The 17,786-nt window shown below is 27.9% G+C and overlaps 3 protein-coding genes and 1 long non-coding RNA gene across 16 annotated transcripts; 1 reads left to right on the top strand and 3 right to left on the bottom strand.

Moving 5' to 3' along the window:
- Positions 1-17: 17 nt before the first annotated feature.
- Positions 18-3,787, bottom strand: LOC127064541 (NCK-interacting protein with SH3 domain). The gene is made up of 9 exons (XM_050995731.1): positions 3,640-3,787; positions 3,367-3,551; positions 2,448-3,305; positions 2,161-2,363; positions 1,987-2,090; positions 1,675-1,893; positions 1,428-1,600; positions 1,237-1,334; positions 18-1,166 (listed from the first exon to the last, which is right to left on the bottom strand). Exons 1-9 carry the CDS (start codon positions 3,662-3,664, stop codon positions 1,076-1,078), a joined length of 1,956 nt encoding a protein of 651 aa, XP_050851688.1. The 5' UTR covers positions 3,665-3,787; the 3' UTR covers positions 18-1,075.
- A 191-nt stretch (positions 3,788-3,978) lies between these two features.
- On the bottom strand, positions 3,979-7,017 carry LOC127064540 (transcription initiation factor TFIID subunit 5). 2 transcript variants are annotated; one of them, XM_050995729.1, is made up of 11 exons: positions 6,834-7,017; positions 6,542-6,727; positions 6,259-6,461; positions 5,979-6,175; positions 5,686-5,890; positions 5,492-5,611; positions 5,267-5,412; positions 5,032-5,169; positions 4,765-4,958; positions 4,387-4,678; positions 3,979-4,308 (listed from the first exon to the last, which is right to left on the bottom strand). In XM_050995729.1, the coding sequence occupies exons 1-11, from the start codon at positions 6,894-6,896 to the stop codon at positions 4,094-4,096; spliced, it is 1,959 nt and encodes a 652-aa protein (XP_050851686.1). In that variant the 5' UTR covers positions 6,897-7,017; the 3' UTR covers positions 3,979-4,093. The 2 variants fall into 2 exon arrangements, with proteins under 2 accessions (XP_050851686.1, XP_050851687.1); XM_050995730.1 differs by having other exon boundaries at positions 4,765-4,895.
- Positions 7,018-10,898: 3,881 nt separating this feature from the next.
- LOC127064371 (zinc finger protein 845-like) lies at positions 10,899-16,124 on the bottom strand. Of its 12 annotated transcripts, none has more exons than XM_050995320.1 (8): positions 16,032-16,121; positions 15,701-15,966; positions 14,053-14,903; positions 13,764-13,985; positions 13,451-13,681; positions 13,122-13,381; positions 12,631-13,024; positions 10,899-12,520 (listed from the first exon to the last, which is right to left on the bottom strand). In XM_050995320.1, the coding sequence occupies exons 2-8, from the start codon at positions 15,729-15,731 to the stop codon at positions 12,245-12,247; spliced, it is 2,265 nt and encodes a 754-aa protein (XP_050851277.1). In that variant the 5' UTR covers positions 15,732-15,966; positions 16,032-16,121; the 3' UTR covers positions 10,899-12,244. The 12 variants fall into 12 exon arrangements, with proteins under 12 accessions (XP_050851277.1, XP_050851276.1, XP_050851279.1 ...); XM_050995319.1 differs by having other exon boundaries at positions 15,701-15,869; positions 15,942-16,117; XM_050995322.1 differs by having other exon boundaries at positions 15,701-15,957; positions 16,032-16,110.
- Positions 16,125-16,457: 333 nt separating this feature from the next.
- Positions 16,458-17,759, top strand: LOC127064865 (uncharacterized). Its single transcript, XR_007781856.1, has 2 exons — positions 16,458-17,420; positions 17,661-17,759. It is a non-coding gene; the product is annotated as an uncharacterized LOC127064865 (long non-coding RNA).
- Positions 17,760-17,786: the final 27 nt, after the last annotated feature.

Genomic DNA, 17,786 nt, shown 5'->3' with positions numbered 1-17,786 from the left:
AAATAGATATGTAGACATCTCCTAAACGTTTTTATTCGTTCAACATTTGATGGTAATTATAATATCATTAGTAGCATTTTTTTTTTTGTTGAAATTGACTCGCTTAATTTAATTTGTCTAATAGTCGTGTAAACATAACGTACTACTATACTTTTAAAAAAATATAGTTACTAGCGATAGACTAGGAAATTCGATAACTGTAAGTGGCACAGAGGCGTTTTCACGTAAACTTGCATTTTAAATGTTCGATTCTATCGAAATAGATTCTGCCAAAGAATATAGCACGTAAAGATAAAAAACGTGATGATAAAGTTCTATTCCGATATATATATATATATATATATATATATATATATATATATATATATATATATACATACACATATATATATAATATATAATATATGTAGTCCTCGACTAGATTATGCTTAACACGAAGATATATAACTATTTGTAAGACTAAATTGTTCGTCTTTTTCTTTCTTAATATCATTAAAAGTTCCAAAAATGCAACAAATTCGCAAATAATCTTTCGCAATAGGATCATTATTATATCTAACCGTTTTAAATTGTTTTAACTCATATTTAAATATCAAAGGGTAAAATAGGACGATACTATATGGTCATGGTCCTCGTATTTGGAATGAGAAATTTCTCTCGAATAACACTAAACATATGATATATAGGTAGATACACGTACATATATAATGATATATATGTACGATAATTTTCTTCATTTTGGTAACATGTAATCACATATCTGTCACTATTAGCAGGTAACACTTTTTCTACCGAAGGCATAAATCTAAGAAATGACATCAACTCGGCAAATAGAATATCTTATCGAGATTCTTTCATGTAGTGTGCATCTTATCATTGATAGTGATTTTTTTGAGCAAAAAAAATATATAATATATGTATATTAGAGAAGGCGAGTTATAAAAAATAAGGAAGATTTCTCACCAGAAAGTCGAGTAAATATCTGCCTAGTCCTACTTTCAAGTTTTGTGCTTTATACGAGAGTTTGTAAATCATCTTCCTCCAAGTCTTTATTATCGGAGGATGAAAGTAAAGGTCACATTTTAAACAAATGTGGAAACTCATTGCTAATTTCACGTACCAATCGTTGGTCCTCTTGACTCTCAGTCGTTTCCTCGCAAAATATCCTACATGTATAAAATAATAAAAATTATATAAATCATTCATTATATAAATCATCATATATCTCTTTTTTACCTTGTAAAGCATTTTAGAAGATCTTCGGATTGATGCCGATGTTCATTATAATTTGAAGTACGTAATACTCTACGACATAGTTCTAAATATTGTCTGCGCTATATAGAAAATAATTATTATTTATTGTAAGATTAATTCATTATTTAATAATATCAATATAGATATGCTATGAATCTCATGAAAATCTTTACCTTATCGCCAGGATACATATCAAAAAGTTGCCTCAAAATAATTTCAATCAAAACTTTCACATCATTAGTATAGAAAAGACTTGCTGTATAATCGTTATTAAATAGATCAATAAACAATTTCAATACGGAATGAGGAGGTTGTGGTTCATGATCAAATATTCTTACTGGATCCTCTGCGGTATATTACAATATTATAAAAAATATGTTTCCACCTTTCCTTTTATAAAAATCGATAAAAATAATTTACCTTCTCTGTTAAACAGAAACAGGATTTTTTCAGTAAAAATTTTTGCTACTGTCCTTTCTTTTAATGCACTTATTAATGGATTTTCCGAATTCGTAAATTGCAAATTATATGATAATATTAAATTAATGAATAAATCAGGAATTTGATCTTCCAAATCAGAATCTGGTGGATTTTCTATCAAATCCAATAGGAACGAGACAAAATCAGATCCTAGTTGTTCTGTAATCATTTTCGTAATGCGATAATCGTAAAAACAATATATAAATTAATGTACTAGTTTAGTAGATGTAACGTACTACCTACTTTACTCACCCCAATGTGTAACTGGCATTGGTTCACCCATTGAAAAAATCATACTAAGCAGCAATGAAGAATAATTTAATTTCTGTACATTTCTTGGATTACTCCTCATATCTCTAAACAAAGTTATAAAAGAAACTTTCTGGTTTTGCATATTTAATATTAAACTATGCAAACCTATGTTACCTTGCTAATTCCATTGGTAATATGCTGTTTAACATAATAGTTAAAATGATAGAATCTAAACTACACATTACACCAAATGATTGCAACAATAATTGTCTTATAGTCCATCTAGGCTCCATTTGATAATACTGAATTAATACATTAACACCATTGTATTGATCTTGTTTTAAAATGTATCTTGAAACATTTGCATCTGCATTTGTCTATGATAGGAAGAACATTACATGAATATATATTTTATTATCAACTTAAAATGTTTCAACAAATTTTATGTATAAAGATAATACCAATATAGATGTAAGCTCAGTGATGTTTTCTACTATAACAGATTCATCCTCATAAAGCATCCAATTTCTTTGCTGAGAATCTTCTTTACAAGAAGTGAGTTCAGTAAAAATAATTTTGAGTCTACTTGCATCGTAAGTTTCTTCGATATTCATTTTTGATACTGTTAGCGGCGTTTCTAATTGTTGCAGTAATGCTTCAAAATAGTGATTTACACTTTCAGGTAACAGATGTTGTAAGTCAGATACAACAACTATGACTGCCACTTTAGACATATCATAACTTAATTGAGTATTTCGACGAACTTTGTCGAGTAATTGATAAGCCGTTTTGGAATTTATATTACACAAGGAATTAGTTTTTACAGGCGAACCATTAGGAGATGTTCGTGCACTAGTCTGCGAAGGACTCTTATGTACTTCCGGCGCCGTAGGATAAGTTTTTTGAACTGTCTCTGAACTAGACTGACGAGGAAAAGACTGTCTACGTTGTTCAGCTCCAGACTGACGTCGACACTGTGTGTTATATATTTCTCCTTGATCTGAATTACCATGAAGAGTCGTTTGTGCTGTTACATAAGAAGTATTACTCTGTATATGTCTGACGTCTCCCTCTGAATTAGGACATATAGAAGAAGGAATAGTTTCTTTGGTAGGAGTAGTATTTCCAAAGTCAGGAGGCATTGGTGCTTGTTTTTTCTGACTTGGTGCTTGTTGTTTCTTATTTAACACTATTTGTTTTCTTCTCGTCAGCAAATTAGATAATAAATCTTGCTTATGCGTATCGCCGCTTTTATTACTTTCCGATTGTAGAATTAGTATAGATCCATCCAAAAAGTCGATGAAAAATTGTGGTTGTACCTGATGATCAGCAGGTGATATAAAGAAGAATTTGATAGAACATTCGAAAGACTTGACATACCTTTACGGTAGTGACATAATTAGATGGAATATATCCAACCTGAGCCTTACTATTCACTACTTGCCACCAATTTCTTTGCTTTGTATTGGTCTGATGGAATATAAAATGATCTCCTTCACGAAAGCTGAGAGTTTTAGCGAAGGTGGCATCGAAGTCGTATAATGCCTTTAGCATTTCATAATGTTCTAAGTACGAAAAAATTTTAATGTTAAAATAACGCAAAAGAACAAATAAATCGTTTAATATGCAAAACTAAACCGATCGTAAACTCACCTAACCTTACACTATTGTCACCCATCGTTCGGATAGTCAAATGCACAGTGTACTTTCGCCAGGGACACGCCCAAATAAAAGCTAGACAGACAGGAAACTACTCGGCGCAGGTTACAAACATTTCACTTTCAATTCTGCTCGACATAATAGTTTTCTTGCTCCTTTTCATAGATACACAACAATATATGCTTTCGAAGGGATCTCGAGGAGCCCTCTATAACCGTGATCTCAAACGCACTTTCAACTGCAGTCCGAGCGCAGACTGGTGCAAAGTAATATAGACATTTCTCGAGTATCGATCGAAATGCATCATGTTTGTTAATGCGGGCCGCATGAAATAATAAAAGATAGAAAATTTTATTAACGATGATTGTTATATTACAATGATGATGCATTTGTGCATGTAGATTTAATACATTGAATGAACAAGGATAGGAGAGGATAGCAAAAGGGGTCACATAGAATCGAACATCCCAACCCCTAAAAGTAAATTTCTTCGAGAAAAATGTAAAGCCAAAACTGGAGAATTTTTCGTTGGAAACGTTCGCAATAAATAAGCTTCAGCGTTGGTCTTTACATCAGGATTGTGCGAGACATTAACATCCTCCAAACTCATTTCTTCCGCTAACTTCGTAAAATCCCATAATATAATAGTACAATCTAATGATCCTATAAAATGAAGATATATTAATTTAATGACTTGAAAGAAAACTTTAAGAGTCATTGAAAAAAATAACACGAACTTACCTGAAACTAATATATTCCCATCTCTACTGAAGGATAAACAATGTATGGTACCTGTGTGACTAGATAAAGCAGCCACAAGATGACCATGTGCCAAATCCCACACAAGCACGCGACAATCAGCACCAGCTGAAGCTATGAATCGACCTTCAGCCGAAAACGCAAGAGAATATATTGGACCTTTATGACCAGTCATTAATCTTACTTGACTACCAGTTACGCAATCCCATAATCTCACAGTCATATCGCTAGAACCAGTTGCAATGTAATTTGAATTAGGATGGAATTGTACTACCTATAAAACAGATGTTAATTTACATTTAACAATACTAAACTTTGTTTGAAGAAACTAGAATAAAACTTTCTTAGAATAAAACTTACATCGACATCAGAGTAATGACCAGCAAATATTCGCAGAGGTTGGTGACAATCCGTCGCCCAGAGTCTTGCTGTTTTATCATGAGAGGCTGTTGCAAAATAATAACCATGAGGCGAAAATCTTATACACCATACTGGAAATAAATGACCTTTGTAACAAACTACGCATGTCCATGTATGAAGTGACCATAATCTCACTGTAATTCATTAAATAAAATCTTTGTAAAATTGATAAAAAGAGAACTGTGTAAAAGTTAATAACTTCTTTACCTGTAGCATCTTCAGAACATGAAAGTAAAAGATTCCTATCTGGACTAAAAGAAAGATTGTATATTGGTCCATTATGTCCATATAATGATCTTGATGTTTCTGCTGTCCTGTCATCCATCATTCTGACTAATACATCATCTATAGCACAATTGTAGAAAATTATACATACATACATACACATACACACACACACCAAATAAAATATATAAATCTAATAAATATCTACTAAATATACCTGCTTCTCTATCGATATCTTGTAATTGTTCACCAGATTTCATCAGTCTTAATTTTTGTGGAACTAAACTCCATACTTTAATGACAGAGTCACTAAACCCAACAGCTAATAAGCTCGAATCTTCTGCTACCTCTGCTGCAGTTACACTAAGTAGAATTTTATTATATTTATTAATTATAGAATTATAAAAATTTGTTATATGTATAGATGCATGGGTATACTTACCTATGTACAGTATTGAGTAATGTATAAAAACAAATAGAAGGCAATGTGTCAGGACCAAGAACAACTCTCTTAGATGCTTCTCTCAGAGCTTTAACTTTTTCTAATTTATCTACATCCTTTCTATATTAAAATTACAAAAATAATAATATGATTTTAAAACAAATTAGCTTAACATATAAAAGTATTTAACTTACAAGTTGGGTAATGGCATTCTACCCACAGGTGGTGCATTTGGATCTGATTTTGTTTTCTTTGAAAACAACGGATCTTTTTTAGCCTTCTTTTTTTTTGGTTTATCTCCATCTGCACCAGCTACATCATCCTCCTCTTCTTCAGCTGGAGGAACACATTGAATATCTGGTTCCTTTAGAAGACCATAATAAACCTTTGCTTTATTATCTATGGGAAATATAACTCATAAATTTTCCTGCATTCTAAATCTCATCAATGCTTTTCAACGCTAATTTCTTGAAAAGATATACAATACCTTGTCTTGTTGCTTCACCCACCACAGCACCTGAAGTAGCTTCAATTTGTTGTTTATTACGAGCAACTCCTTCATACATATCAAAATATAAATGTTCTTGTATAATATTCAGCAATACACTGTGCTTTTTTTCTTGTAAATGCCGTTTTAATATCGATAAAGTATCTCTTGACATTCTTATAATAAATTGGTTCGATCTATAACAATTTGTTAACTATAAGAAACAATTACTTGTTAACATATATATATATATATAGATATCAGAAATTAAAGTACATACTTAAATGTGTCTGTTAATTCATTGCCTGCCATTTGCTCCCGTCTTGTGACATTTGAAAGTTTTTTTAAATCAGATTGATAATATTCTTCTAAATTTCCACCAAATTTTTCTATCAATTGTTTCGCTTCTTCCGAATGATTATTGTATACTAGTTCTAGATACATATGTACCAACACTGGATATAATATCGTACCTAACTCATGCTATGATCATTGATAAACAAAATAAATATTTCTAAGAAGAAATATTAAGATTTATGAGTTTTATGAATTTATTATTTTACCTTGTATATATCTAAAGAACTTTCCACAAATTTCTTCAATTCACTATATGCCTTTTCGTATAAAGCAGGATCACCTTCACTTTTATAAGCTGACAGAACGCTGCTAACTTCTGAATCTGTTTGTTGAGTTTCATCAGTGGATACATCTGTAAGATTTGCTTCTTTCCTAAATAATTCCTCAGTTCCCTAAATAAAAGAATACAAGAAATATATACTGACATCAATATCATTATAAACATTTGCACAAAAACATTCAGGTTATATTTACTAATCTTATAAATCATTCATTTACCTTTAAATTATATTTCCTAAGAAGTTGTAAGACAGCAAGCATAGTACTCTTTTCGTTCTCCATATTTGATTGAATTGTTTAATAAATCTTTATTAATAAAATTAACACTTATTCAATACACTTTCCTTTTTTTGTTTCCATTCAAAACGTTCAATACTCCTATAGATATAAGAAAGCCATCATAACCTTTGTCATTATAGAACAAATGATGGAGCCACTGTCGATTTTTTAAAAAGGGTTATATGAATGAATCATGCAATGAAAAAAACACTACCCCTACAATATTTCTTTTATATACATAAAACGAGAATAAAAGAAAATATTTAATTCGTTTTTTTGAAACTACTATTAGATATAAATGATACTACAATTTTCATATTACATAAATCTTTTTTTAAAAAGAAATTTCTTCCTAAAAGATAATATTTACCTTCATATTGCTCCATAGCAAAAAATATTGCGTGAAAACTTTTTCTCGTAATATTACATTTTTTCCTTTTGTCATAATTAAGTTAACAAACATATCTCTTTCATTATAACGCAGCAGTAAAAGATATGGAGTCAGAGAAAATCTTTGGTCTAAAATCTTTATTTATTTTTCGTAATACTATCTCTTCTCCTTTTATGTATTTTATCTTAATACGCTTTACGCAGGCCGATCAATATTTTCTATTACGCGGTCGAAAGAGCCGAAAAAGATATGAGTTTGGAGGAAATGAATTTGTCTTTCGACTAATCCCTTTAATTCGACATATTATTTCTCTTTGTTTTTAACTACCATATGAAACAAACCATATTACATAAATGTATATTGCAGCAAACGCTTCTGCTTCATTTTTATTTATCGCTTCCTACCAAGGAATAATAACGAATAAAAAGAAATTAATTTTTTCGTTGATATTCTCCTATATTAAAAATATGTTGTGGACATTGATATACATATGTTTGCTTCCCGTTTGTTAAAGATCGGCCAAAAATGTTGTTTATGCAAAAAATATTTATTCTTCCGATTTTGTTATAATATGACGACGAACTTTGAGAAGATTAATATGACTCTGTTTTACAAACGTTCATTCGAATGTTGGAACAAGGAGACAGGATACCTCTTTCAAAGGATCCAATGGTGGACAGCGTAATCGATTCAGGTCGAGAAGCTTGTCGTAGGGTCGCCCGAGAATGTATACGCAATCTGGATCAAAATGAAACTTCTCGTCAAACAGGGGAATATTTTTTCGAACAAAGGAATATTTCATCGAGAAATCTTCTTTTTCGCTAAAGAAATCGACATAGATCTCTTCAAGAAAACACAATTAAAATCAATTACGATGCTGACCATGCTCTTGTATATGGAACTAATGATAATTTGGATAGCACTTGTTTAAAAACTTATAGATAGCGTAATAGTATTTATTTCAAGACCATCGATGAGAACGGGTATGATAAGGAAAATCTTAAGGAGATGATTCTAAAAAGGAAAATCTGTTAATCGATGCTGAAGAACAAGAAAAAGTTGAAGATGATGGTAAAGATTATGAACCCAAGCTCGTTTACGTTTCAATCGACGAAAGATTTTACTTCGACAATGATAATTCCAAAGATAAATTTAATTATGATAGAAACGACATTGGGATTTGGTCGATCATTGATTTAACAAATCTCGATTTAAATTCAAAAGTATCTAACACGATGTGTTGTTCGCAAGAACAAAAAAAGTTAAATGAATGATTATTGATAATAATGGAAATCATTGGAAATAATAGAATATAATATTTAGATTTGTTTGTTATAATATTCAGGACATGTACTTATAAAATATTCATAACATTTAATGTACTCGTTTAGTTCTTTTACAGAACGACGTACCACCAAAAGTCGTCACCGATTTACTTATTTCATATGAACGGCTACATTTTCTTAAAAATATACTCCTTATTGGAAAACATAAAAATAACGATTTAATTATACTTCTAGTTAATAATTCATATTGTATTTCTTAAACTAGTTAATTCCTAAGAAAATATTATGTTTCTTTAATCCTTTATTTTTATTCTATTATTAATTATTTATTTTTCATTATTAATATAACTGAGTATTAGTTATGTTATTAATATAAGTGATTATATTATATTTCTAACAATATAATACTTGGGATTGAATTATCCAACTGATTAAATTTCTCAAAAAAATCAATGTCCACAATATATTTATAGTATGAAAGAATATCGACGAAAAAATTAATTTCTTTTTGTTCGATATTACTCCTTGGTAGGGAGCTATAAATAAAAATGAAACAGAAGCGTTTGTTGCAATATACATTTATGTAATATGGTTTGTTTCATATGGTAGTTAAAAACAAAAAGAAATAATATATCGAATTAAAGGGATTAGTCGAAAGACAAATTCATTTCCTCCAAACTCATATCCTTTTCGGCTCTTTCGACCGCGTAATAAAAAATATTGATCGGCCTGCATACAACTTGTTGAAATAAAATAAAAGGGGAAGAGTTAATATTACGAAAAAGAAATAAATATGACGAAAGATTTTCTCTGAATCCATATTTTTTACTACTGCGTTATAATGAAAGACAAATGTTTGTTAACATAGGTAAGAGAAAAGGAAAAAAGTTTACAGAAAATTTATATTATGGGAAAAGCGTTAGTTTTCTTTTACATTTCGACGAGTAAACATCAAAAATCATTCTTTCTGTACTATCAAACTGTTATAATTTATAATTTTTTATTATTTTCTAATAATTTAAATAATCTTCGATGTACACGAAGTACGATAAAGTAATATTTAAACAATAGCATATTAATTTAAACATTACGCAGCTCGTAAGATTCTTTAAACATAAAATAATTGAATTATTTCAATAGAATTAAATTTTGAACTCATAGTCGTTAGCTATATCTGATATCGAATAATATTATAAAATCAAGTAATATTAGAATAATTAAATAAGAGCTTTCTAAAATCACGAAATGATAAAATATGGCAATTGTGAAGAACACTGGAATTGCACTTAATAAAAGTGCACACGGAGCAGAAGTAAACATATTTCAATATACACTACGTTTTTACTTTAATAACATTGTTGTTTCCTTTTGACATATGGAGAAAATACAATTATCTCATATTTATCATTGGATGCCTGCGTACCTTATCCAATATAGAAAAATTATGTTAAGTGTTAAATAAATCGAAAATGGTGGATTAAGACGAAAACCATAACCAGTATGGAAAATTCAATGCTCTATTTCAAAAACTAAAAAACTATGTTTTTTCGATATATTAAAATGAATATAAATGTTTTATATTCATTGTTAGAATTAATTGAACCATTTTTAAAGAAAAAAAAATTGGAAAGCTCTGTAACCATAATAACGATTGACGTCTGTTACAAGAATATTCAGATCTTGCGAGTCTTCAGTGATGTATTATATTTTATCGTACAAATAATTCATTTTATAATTTTATTCTCACAATAATATAAGATTTCAATTCAATATTCAACTTAAGAATTTCTGTAATTTACGCAATTGATTTATAGATACTTCGTTTATCTCGCTGAATTGACGTCAGACAATCCGCACAATCTGATTGGCTATCTTTAAGAATCGTAAGAGTAGAATTCCATTTTAAACTTTTCACTACCGTACTGTTATACTTACTGTCAGAACAGCCAATTCGAGCAACGCCATTGGTCAAAATCTTAGTGTATTGTACGGAAAGTGTGTGTGGTCAGTTTTAAACTATAATCAGTTTTTTCTTTTAAATGTAATGAAAGACTCGATTGAACGGTACAGATTAATACTTTATCCAATTAATATTAACATATTTAATATGTTTTGTGTGAAAATGCTAATATCACTAAAAGTATTTAGTTGACTAAATTTAAGACAAATCTTAGTGTATGATATTTCTGATAAATATAACTTAATAAGAACGACAAGATTGTTAATAATATTAAAAACTCGATAACTACATTTTTTAAATAAATAAAAGAATGTATAAGCTTTTATTATAAAAAAGAATTAATTTCTGTTTTACATAATTCCCTAACCATACTGTTACTGATTAAGTCTTAGCAATAGGTGAATTGCATTTCACAGAGGTCTCTGATGCTTGTTCAATTACGGTACTTTAAGTCAAATATATGGTATATAATATGAAGTAAAAATTTCAAACTCGTTAGTTTGTTGCATTAACCGTTATATATAAATAATAAATAAGGAGGCCGGTGACAAAGAATTAATCTTATTGAATTTCGATGAATTAACATAATAGTTTTATTGTAGTCTGTGCTTTCTCTTATAAGTAATTAATTCTTTTAATTATTTTAGATTTATTTAAACAATATATATATATAATATATATGCATAGAATAACCTACTATTTATCAATAATAATAGAATAAAATTTTCTAATTCATATAATTGTTTATACAACAGCGTATTTGATTGAACAATTATACAGGCTTGATTGTTATCAATTATTTGTATATATGTGATCATTAGTAACGAGTAAAATATAGTATATTGCTATACATATCTTACATTATCTTAAATATAAAAAATTATTGAAAGAATAGTTTATTTAAGGTGGGAGAAATTGTAGCACTACTGTTATACAATATATAGTGATAAAAATATTTTTTATACAAAGTATTTTTTTACTACCATAATTATTTCCTTATAGATATTCAAAATATATAAATATACGCAAAGAGTAGATGTGATAATAAAAAAGAAAATATATCTTCCTTCACTTTGGTTTCTTGTATGACAGTTGTATACATACACAGCTATGAATTACTAGTGATATATGGAATCTGATATAAAACATGCATACTTAAAACTCTTAAGATATTAAATCAATAAATATAAAGCAAAGATTAAATATTAATATATATAAAGTTAATACAGAAATAAATAAAATTATATATTCTTATCACATATTTATTTATGCAGTCATTATTCTACAATGACTATATCATATTACTGTATTTATACTATTTATATATATATACATATATATATATATATATTTATTTATTTATTTATTTATTTATTTATATCTATAGATATTATAGATATTCTTGTCAATATTTTAAACCTAACATTATTTGTTTGATAAATTAAATGCATATTACCGAATTATTAATAAAATGAGTTAAAAATTAAAAATGGGGTGCATGAGATAAATAATAAAACTCCTTAAATACATCTTCCAATAAGGATCATATTACTAATACATTGCCTGAGAGATGGATTAGAATGCAAAATGAACAGAGAATGAATGAATTTATTCATAACTCTATCCGTGCGTAATAAACATAATTATTTTAATAATAGTAATAAATTTTAAATTGCATTCATTCATACGTTCAATGTACTATTAAAAATTTAAGTCAAGCCACTTCGTCATTATTTCCGCTAAGTATACGTGCATTATGATGATAATTACGTTTCGAACCGTATCCTCCCGAATGTTGTGTTTCATACATTTTTCTATTTTCCAAATAACGTCGATAATTATTTTCGCGTTTTCTTCGTTGCTCTTCTGCTTGTTGTCTTAATTTTTCAGGGTTCATATGTGTTGTTACCATATGTCTCGTTAAGGAGCTCATAAATTTATATGTGATTCCACATACATCACAAGACAAGATTTCTTCATTTGCCCCTTGCTGATATTTTCAAGGGGAAAAAAAAAGAAAAAAAAAAAGAATTGTTATTTTAAAGCACATACAAGTGCTGCTTTCATAAAAAATATATTATTTCAAGTAAAATTACTTACCTGTTGATGTACCATCATATGCCTTTGTAAATTATTCAGTCTATTAAATTCTCTACCACATACTTCACAGTCAAACTTTTTATCAGGATCATGATATTTTTTGTGTAAACTTAAATCTGTCGCATGTAAAAATGTTTTCTGACACACATCACATGTATGTGTTCTTTGATCATCAGGTAGATGTGATTGTTCATGTTTCATTAAACTAGCTTTCTCTACGAAACGACGACCACAATAAATGCAAGGAAGTGGCCGAGATTGTGAATTGTGAAGAGTTAAATGCCGACGTAATGCAGTAGAAGTAGGGAAATTTTTATGACATTCAAGACATTGAAATGGTCGATCACCAGTATGAGTTTTTCTATGACGTGCCAAAGAATTTTGATCTGGATATCTATATGTTATTAGAAACAATAATAAATACATTAATTCTTACATTAACTAATAATATATCAGTATTAGATGAAAATTCAATAAATAAAAAAGCTTACCTTTTAGGACATAAATCACAAGGAAAGTTTCTTGTTGTAATATCTTCTTCCCTTGCATGCTTTAATCTATTGTGTCTTAAAAGTTGAAACGATGTTTTAAAACTTTTATTGCAAATATCACATTTCATGTTATCTGTTGTAGGTATTATAACTTGAGTTCTTTTTTGTCCATGTTCATCTTCCGAAATTATTAAAGAAATTGTTACTGTATTATCTTCATTATCAAGATCTTGAAGTGCAGAAGATGAAGGAACAGTATTCTGAAAGAAAGGAAGGATGTCATTAAATCTTAAATTCAACAACGTATTATTTGTAAGTATAATACATACCTGTTTATTCTTTGAAGTAATAGCTTTAGATTCTGTTAAACTCATAGATGCTTCTTCAGAAATTCTATTATTTTGTTGCAATTGATTGTGTGATTCCTTACTATCTTGATCATCACTATTATCAGCAATAGCATAATTTCCATCTTCTGTTAAATAAACTGGTTGCAATTCTCCATGATCATCTTTAAAATATAGCTGACCATCTTCATCCTCATGTAAAAAGATTTGATCCTATAATATTAAAATAGAGATATTAAAAAATATATAAATTAATTATATAACAATTTTTTCTTTGAATTTCATTGAGCTCAACCTGAGAATTTTCTTCTTCCTGATATTGATTAACATCATTGTCAGAATTTCTATCATCATTTGACGTATCCCATGTTTGTTCATTCTGCTCCATTGGAACTGCTTCATATTGATATTGTTCATGTTCATCGACTGCTTGCGCAACATATAATGTTTCCATATTATCACCTTCATAATAAATCGTTCCTTCAACTGGAATTGTATTTTCACTTAACTGTTCCATCTGAAATAATATTCAATTTTCACAATAGTCCATTCCTATTATTATGGTTTGAATAAATTATACAAACCTTTATGTAATGTGCATCAGTATACTTTTTTTCTTCTGACTGTTTTGTAATAGGAGTAGGTTTTCTTGAACCGAGTACAGTATATATTAAATTATTTTCAGTATTTTTTATAACTTCATGGGTGAAATTATTATCAATGTTTTTGATATTATGCGTATCATTGCCATAATCTTTATTCAATTGAGATTTATCCACCTTTGCAGCGGATTCTATAATATTCCTAATATCTGTTTTATGACTTTGTAAAGGAAAATTTTTTCCTTGATTTCCTCCAGATCTTTCATTTTCATGTAAAAAGTTATAATTTTGTGATGATTCTGTATGATGATGCTGAGAGTCAGATTCATGATTAATTACTTCATCTATTTCTTCAAGATGTTCAATATCTTCATCTTGCCAATCTTCGTCCGCATCATATGTTATAACTTTATTATTAGACTTTTGTTGTTCATTATACAAAGATTTAGAAACTTTATCATTTTCCATTTTAAACATTACATTTTCTTCGTCAGAAATATATGCCTCCTCTATCTCAGAACTTCTATCACATTGTTCATTCTGTAAATTCTCTTCAAAATCTATATTATCAGACATTTTAATTTCCTTAACTAATTCTCCAGTTTTAGAATAATCTGGTAATAAGTCTTCTGATTCATCTATTTCTTCAATTATTTCTATAATTTCTTCTATTTCTGTCTCTGAATTATCAGTGGAATCAGGCTTAAATATAATCTCTTCTGCAACAGCATGTTTGATCAATTCAATTACATCTTTATCATCTACAATATCCATAACTTCCAACAATCCAGGCGATATCTCCATTTTCTTTTGTACAAATAGGAAGGATGAGGCTGAAATTATTAAGAAATATATATTAAGGTTATTTAACGTATAAATATATCATTAAAAAATACGGTTAGATTAAATGTAACTAATATCTAGACCTATTGTAGTATATCGTCATCTTTTAGTGATAAAGAATTAATACAAATTTGATGTTCAGTGTAAAATAGAATACAAAAATAATATTTGTTATAAACTATTATTGTTATACTTTCTATTTACTATTATTATGTACTTTTTTGATGTTTTCTTGTTTCTATATATACGTATAATGTGAAAGCTTAGTATTTAGTACCTACTTTTTGTAAAATGAATAGTATATAATTGTAAAAAAAAAATATATATATAGAATATTTATATAAATAGTAAAAAGACATCATATCAGTAATATTATTATCATCTGATATCTTTATTCAAAAATATACATTTGTTTTTAAATATAATATATTAGACTAATCTATTATTATTCTAATGTATTTATGCCTTTTATGAATGAAAGATTAATTTAACCAAAATATTCCAATGTAAAATATAATACAGAAATATAAAAATACACATTTTCGGAGATATTTTTGTATGAAAAACATTAAACTGAAAAATATTGAGACATATTATATGTTAAAACTTTATTTGTATAAAATTGAAAACCAATTTAATATACAATTTACAATGAAACACGATTTATCTATTGCGGTATTTAAGAAAAATTGTTCTTTGTTGGTAAATAAATGAAGATAAAATGTAAGAAGACAAGACAGAACACTTTAATATATATTAAGAGAAAAGAAATGATTTATTTATTAACTCTTTACGCCCCATGTAGAAAATACGGTCATCAAATTTTCTCAGGATTGAACATTTGTAATGATTTCTATCCCTCATATTGAAAATTCAATTCTCAAGAGAGAATAATATAAAGCGGACAAGAGAATACGCACTTGAATTTTATACACTGCAACTAATTCGTGGTTCACCTGTCGGTACGAAAATGCTAAGCATTTATCAACGGATAGCAAAATGGCCACGAAATAATAAGGATTGCTCACCGTACAAAGATGAAACCTGATGATCCTCGAACAAAAAAAGAAACACGATCTTATAATAATTTAAATGATATACTAATGAATTTACTATACCTCCGATAGTTCCAAAAATATATTAATTGACAATATGAAAATGTTTTTGCTCGGTCGATACGCACCAGTCTACCCCCGCTAGAATTATTCTTCGTCGAGTAAGTGACGCCACCTTAAGGGCTACTAAAGCGAAGTTTCCATTGTTTCCGTAAGACTTTCAAATCTCAACAGAAATCTATAACAAGACTTTAAATAAATGAAATTCATTACAAAATAAAAATATTTACAATTTTACAAATAATAATTTTAATGAGTTCTTACTCTCTTTATATTTTTGATAACGATTTATAACTTATCGATATTAATGGCTGATTCACATTAGATATTTCTTAAACTGATTCAGCTTTCATTTATAATGAAGATATTGTTATTTATTTTTTTTATATTTCATTTTTTATATATACAATGATTACATATATTCTGGTTTTGATAATATATTTATATTAATTCATAACAATTGTTAGTTGATAAATGGACGATACTATCATTAGATAAAATTGAATAGCGAATCAAAATTCAGGAAAACAGTGAAGTGCGACGAATAGAATATATTGGTAGTTCATTGGGGCAAATGGAAAAATTATTTTATTTGACACAAAAATTACACGATTTTACAATTTTTATTTTTATAAATAATAATAATAATAATAATAACAACAATAATAAAAGCAATAATAACAAAACAATATATTTGTTTTTTAATTTGATTACAAATCAAACCTAATAAATTACGTGATTGATAGAATTAAAATATTAAATATTTTATTAAAATGATAAAAAAATGAGATATGTATGGAAATTGTTTTTTTTCTATTTTGTTTTATTATTTATTGAAATTGGTATTAAAAATATTGATGTGTTTGGTAACGTAGTCGAGGAATAATAGTGCGCAATATTTACGTTTCGTTAACATTATATTCTTAACTAATACTTCAATTAATAAAAATATATATTTGTTCATAATAAACAAACGTACAAATAATATGTAAATTGTATTTAGTAACGAAAAGAAAAATAAAAGAATAAACTTAAGTTTTATTATTAGAATGTAATATTACAGAAGCGATCTTATCGTATGCATTGTAATCGAGTGTGAAACTACGTCGTTAATCATTTTTTCGTAGAAAGTAAAGAGTCATTGTTATTTTATTTGTCATTCTACGATACGTATTTTATTTCATGTAAAAACATGTGGCCGTTTTTACTTTCGATATTTGCCCTATTTCACTTAGTTTCAGCGTCAGGTAGTTTTGATTTTGGTGATACATTAGCATTAATCTTGGGTCTGATTATTGGAATTATGGGATTTTTTGCTTGCATGGGAGCTTATGCAAGAAGACGAAACCACTTTGAATCTTTGTGATCATGGATGTTTAAATAAAATTTGTGGTAAGCAATAAAAATATGAATATATTTAGAATAAGCATGAGTGTGTCTTTAAGAAGAATATATTATTATAAACTTAATAGAATTTTTTATTTTTATATTATTAACTGTTTATATATATTTTTCATCGAACAAGTATATCATTATAGAACAATACATTTGATTGTATTTACATGAAAAAGGATATATTGATTAATAACATATCATAATATACAAATAATGATGCGCTCTATTAAATTGCAGGATATAAGAAATATTTACAATATGCAAGACTCTATATTAGAAATGCTTAAAAGGAAGATCACATTAAATATATATATATTAAAACAAGTATCAAGAAAATATTGAGAATTATTATAGAATGTTAAA

The sequence above is a fragment of the Vespula vulgaris genome, chromosome 6 (genome assembly GCF_905475345.1).
Source record: "Vespula vulgaris chromosome 6, iyVesVulg1.1, whole genome shotgun sequence".
In the NCBI taxonomy this organism is placed as follows: domain Eukaryota; kingdom Metazoa; phylum Arthropoda; class Insecta; order Hymenoptera; family Vespidae; genus Vespula; species Vespula vulgaris.
Note: the sequence above shows the minus strand (reverse complement) of the source record. Positions and strands in the feature narration are given on the sequence as shown.